This window comes from Morus notabilis, unplaced genomic scaffold, assembly GCF_000414095.1.
Source record: "Morus notabilis unplaced genomic scaffold, ASM41409v2 Scaffold195, whole genome shotgun sequence".
In the NCBI taxonomy this organism is placed as follows: Eukaryota; Viridiplantae; Streptophyta; class Magnoliopsida; order Rosales; family Moraceae; genus Morus; species Morus notabilis.
The window spans coordinates 468,019-472,943 of record NW_010360717.1 but is presented as its reverse complement, the minus strand read 5'-3'; the positions used below and the strand labels follow the sequence as shown (position 1 = coordinate 472,943).

The window sequence follows — 4,925 nt, the reverse complement described above, 5'->3', positions numbered from 1 at the left end:
CTATTTTTAAAAAAATATGTTATACTAATTATGTTATTTTCCTTCTTATTCTTAAAAAAAAAAAACTAAAAATAAAAGGAAAAAGAAAAAGAACGTAAAAACCTGGGAGAAAAGGGCGAATCCGTAAAATAGTCGAAAAAGCCTGGGCTTTTGATAAAATTGTTGTTTCATTTATAAGGAAAATTTTCCAACACCCAAAGGTTTCAGAAGAAACGCAGCAGCGAAATACAAAGATCGAGAGAGAGAGAGAGAGAGAGAGAGAGCGGGCGGTTAAGTTTGCTTCTTCCTGCGAGATCTGTCTTTAATTTCCCACCAAAAAAAAAAAAAAGATCAATGCATTTTTGCAATCACAAACCCTAAATAAATTCCTCTCCCACTAGCCAAATTTAACCTTTTGTTTTGTTCCCTACACTTTTTTTCTAATTTAATTAGTTGATTAATTATTCGCAAATTTCTTATTTTTATTTTGTCTATTATTTCTGTTTTATTATACTGATCAAAAGAAAGATTTGTTGCTCCGAACTCAAAACCCTAATTTTCGGCAATGGCTTCGGCTGCCGATCCTTCTTCCTCCAACCACCACTCTCCTGAATTTTTCGCCGCCGACGCCGTCGAAAGTCCTCGCTTACGGCGAGCCACTCTCTCTTCTCCGTGGGCCCAAGTGGTCCGCGGCGAGCCGGAATCAATCCCGACCGTTCATCAATCTCCGCCTTCCTCGTCCTCATCGCTCTCCTCGCTCGCCCCTTCCGTATCGGACCAAATCCCTTTTTCCGATTGCTCTCCTTCCAAGGCGGCTCCGTCTCCTTCTTCGCCGCCGCCGATGAATAATTCCTTAGCCGCCGAGAACTCCAATGGTAATAACAGCGACATTGCCTTGAAGCCGAAGAAGCCGGCTTGGAAGAAGCCCTCAAACGGCGTCGTCGAGGTTGGTTCTGTAATGGGTGCTGATATTTGGCCCGCTCTCTCCGAGTCCGCGAGGGCACCACCTAAACAGTCTGCTGATTCATCGTCGAAGCCTCTCGCTGATGGATCGGTCTCCTCTTCTCAGGTTTTGAACTTTGGTCCTCTTTTCGCTCTTCTTTTTTATTTACTTTTTTATTAATTAATGGAATTCGAAAAGCAAATTGCTGAATTTTAGGTTCTGTGTGTTTGGGTCGCGATGCGATGATGAAAAGCTATTAAATTGATGATTTTTGGATTGAGTAATCTGCTTGGCCAAGCAATTTGTTCGTTGTTGGTTGTGAATTTATGAATTGGTTAATTAACATGTGTGTTTGATCATTTATGTTTGATGATAGGGACCTGTTAAAACAAATTCTCCCAAGAAACATGCTAATTCTAATGCAAACCCTAACTCAACCCATAACCATCACTTGCATAATCGGCAAAGACCGATGAAACGTGGCGGCGCTGGAGGTGGGCCCGCTCATAGCAACTTTGCACACCCTCCGCCGCCGCCACCCCCACCACCACCACCACCACCACAATTCTCTATCTTTCCAATTCCGCCAAATGCTTATGGGAATCTAATGCCGGCAATTCCTGACTCTTCTCCAAGAGACCCATCCTTCCGCAGACCAGTGCAGGGGCTTATGTCTCAACCGCAGCATTCTGTAAATGATCACCGGAATTCCTCCCGCAGAGGGAATTTCGTTCACCAGTCTCCCGGAGATGGTTCCTACCACAATAATTATGGGGGTAGGCGTGACCAAGACCGTGGAAATTTTGGTAATGGTAGAGATGCCCATGTGCAGCCGCAAAGAGGTCCTCCCCCTCCTCCTCCTCCTCGGGGCTTTGTGAGGCCTCCACCGCCACCCAATCCTGCTGCATTTATTGCACCTTCGCATGCTAGACCCTTCCCAAACCATATGGGTTACCCACGGCCAGGTGAATCTATATATATATATATATATATTACTGCAAGAGTGTTTGTTCTTGTTACGGGAATATAAGTTAACGTTGCTATTACTTTCCAGATCTTGTTTATGTTCCCTATCCTTTTGACATGAGAGGTGGACCATATCCTCATCCGTTGGTTCCTCCAATGTATGGCTCTCCTGCAGAACCTCCTTTACCTGCTCTGTTAGTTAACCAAATAGATTATTATTTCAGGTAATTGTATTCTGGCCTTTTGTTCATTCTTTCTGAGTATAAACTATATTTAATTATCCCCTTACTCAGTTTGGAGTTTCAAGTCTTGACTCTAGTTTACCCATGTTGCAGTGATGCTAATTTAATAAGAGACGAATTTTTAAGGTCAAACATGGATGATCAAGGCTGGGTTCCCATTTCTTTAATAGCAAGCTTTCCTCGAGTAAGTTTTTTGTGGTCGACTAAGTTTGCCTTTTCTCTTTGTAACGGTAGACAATGACAGCATGATCTCAACTCATTCAGTCTGTGTGGTGACATGCATTTGCCTGTTTTGCCTTTCTATAAGGTGTTTGTTTCCTTGATTACTTTTGGACATGTTGGCCAAGGTAAGCTTTTAAAAGCTGTCTTCTGGCATTCAATCATATAACATAATTGTTTGTGATTGTGACTGAATCGGAGATGAATGGACCTTTGTAGGCTGACATCTTGTGATGTTAAAAGCTTATCTTGCCAAAGAATTAGGGAATTGAAAATATTAACTTAAATAATTTACAATCTCAATAGGAGTAAAGATTCAGTCTTTGTTGTTGCTTAATACATCAAGGAGACTATCTTAAACACTAAAGTACTTAGATTGGTACCGTGTATTGAGCTAGTGAGTCATTGTGAAAAGGTCAATAAGAACTTCTGAGATATCTAGAGAGTTTGACATGTGAATTTTCTTCTATATGATTTTGTTTATTCTTTGGGGTTAACTTTGCAACTTCTGTGGTGAGCTGATTTCTAAGTTTCTCGAGGAAGTTCTTCTCTTTATGCGTCAGTGGTACAATCTGGTATTTTCCCTTTAAAATTAGGTATTTTGCAGTTGTTTTCATATGTTTTTTGCTTTGAATACATGCAATTACAAACTGAATTAAAATCTAAGGGAATTTTGTGCTGTGGATTGTACCTCAAGTCTAGATTATTTGGTGTAGATTTCCGATTGTTAGAATCAAATATCTGATTGTCATTTGTGCTTTACCATATATGTAAATCCGCATATTACATATCCCCTTGATGTGTGGAAGAAGTAAAAGATTTTTGCCAGGAGCTAATCTCATGAATTCTATCGGTGTCTGGCTTGTTGGTGGTCTAGCTGACATTTGTTATGGGCACTGGAATCTTGTATTCTCTCTGTGTAGCATTTGTTCTTTCTGAACCTAGGACTTCTCTTTCCTTGTGACCGATTTTCTAATGGTGCTGGTTGACTCAAAACATTACTGTGAAGTCATTAGTGAACATTTGCTTCTCATATTACATGAGCTCATACTTTTTCCCTTGTCGCTCTATTCTTGCAGGTGAAAAATTTGACAACAAACGTCCAAGTAATATTGAGTTCGTTGAGAGCTTCTTCAGTAGTGGAAGTTCAGGTAAATTCCTTCTGTCACTATGTCCTGTGGTTCCCCATATCAGTTGTGGAAAAATGGATTTACGCTTCATTTGGTACTGTTATCTATTTGGTTTTTTAAAAACATTTCGGTTTTTAAAAAAAAAAAAAAAAAAAAAAAATAGAAGTTTCAAGGAGTTGCCAAGTTATATGTTTTATATTGCTTGTCTGACTCTACTATTGAGGTTGCTGCAGGATGACAAGATTAGGAGACGTAATGATTGGATGAAATGGGTGCCGACTTCCGGTCGACTCTCCACAGAGTCAGGCTCACTATCCCGTGGTAGTTCAAGTCAGAATTTGGTGACAGCATCTCTTCAAAAGATCACATTGGAGGAAGCTGTTCCCAGCCAAAATAGCATATCAGGCAAAGCTGATCATGATGTCTCTGATGATCGTCCGTACCAACATTCAACTGAATCGAATGCCCGGTCACAACTCGTCAATGGAGAGGTTACTCATTAAAGTTTTAAACTGATTGATTTGTGCTGCCACAATAATGTCAAATAGTGTTTATACAATCAGAGAGTTTGATGGAAGAACTGGTGGGGCTACACCTTTTCTCTTATTTTCTGAAGCTGTGACGGATGAGGCTAGCCAGAGAGACGAAATAAAAATAATTTTAGTATAAAGTAAAAAGACGAGAGCGAGGCGGACAGAACTTGGATTGTTTATCCAGTTGAGGAATTTTTGGGTTTTTTTTTTTTTTTTTTTTTTTTTTTTTTTGAGACAGCATTTATTGAGTTGTATAGTTTGGCTTTTGGTGTGGATGATTATTTATTTTTTTGGTACTATTTTGTTGCATGGTTTTTGGTACCGAGTTATCCATCGGGTAGGCGAAGGCCATTAAGCATTAAGGCGAGATCCGTCAAGTTACTACTCAAAAAAAAAAAAAAAATGAAGAAAAGCCCCCATTAAAAAAATAAAAAAAAGGAAAAAAAACAAATGACCTTTACACCTCTGATATTGAATATATTAATTAGTTTTCTTAAAAAAAAACAAATCTTTAATTCTTAAAATTAGTTTTTAAAATTTATGCTTTTTTTTTTCTTCCTTCTAACAATTGATTATATAGTGTCAAACTTCTCTTGTCATTTCAAATATTTTGTAATCCTTTTAGAAAACCTGTTTATGCACTTCAATTTTATTCTTACAACTGAATATTTTTCTTTCAAACTTGTTCTTAATCATGCTTTCTCCGGAAAAGGTTCTTCTGAGTTAAAAGATAAAATAGAGTTAAAAGATTATTTGTTCTTAATATCATTTGATTATTTGTTCTCTTTACTATTTTCATTATCCTATTATATTAATAGTTATCATTCTTAACGAGAATTCTTATTACGTTGTTTTTATTGCTTTCATTTTTGTTAAGAATTCTTATAATGTTATGGTTTTGTTTACTTACATC

At 38.1% G+C, this 4,925-nt stretch overlaps 1 protein-coding gene across 1 annotated transcript; it reads left to right on the top strand.

Annotated features, from left to right (window-relative positions):
- The first annotated feature begins 211 nt into the window (after positions 1 to 211).
- Positions 212 to 4,374, top strand: LOC21399100 (la-related protein 1C). The gene is made up of 6 exons (XM_010097252.2): positions 212 to 1,048; positions 1,299 to 1,887; positions 1,977 to 2,112; positions 2,224 to 2,314; positions 3,429 to 3,500; positions 3,713 to 4,374. The coding sequence occupies exons 1-6, from the start codon at positions 545 to 547 to the stop codon at positions 3,980 to 3,982; spliced, it is 1,662 nt and encodes a 553-aa protein (XP_010095554.1). The 5' UTR covers positions 212 to 544; the 3' UTR covers positions 3,983 to 4,374.
- Positions 4,375 to 4,925: the final 551 nt, after the last annotated feature.

What these genes read in the sequence shown, in the direction of transcription:
- LOC21399100 (XM_010097252.2), top strand. Translation starts at nt 545, where the DNA reads ATGGCTTCGGCTGCCGATCCTTCTTCCTCCAACCACCACTCTCCTGAA. An exon ending in TAATAGCAAGCTTTCCTCGA is followed by an intron (nt 2,315 to 3,428) that starts GTAAGTTTTTTG and finishes CTATTCTTGCAG; the next exon opens with GTGAAAAATTTGACAACAAA. An exon ending in CTTCAGTAGTGGAAGTTCAG is followed by an intron (nt 3,501 to 3,712) that starts GTAAATTCCTTC and finishes AGGTTGCTGCAG; the next exon opens with GATGACAAGATTAGGAGACG.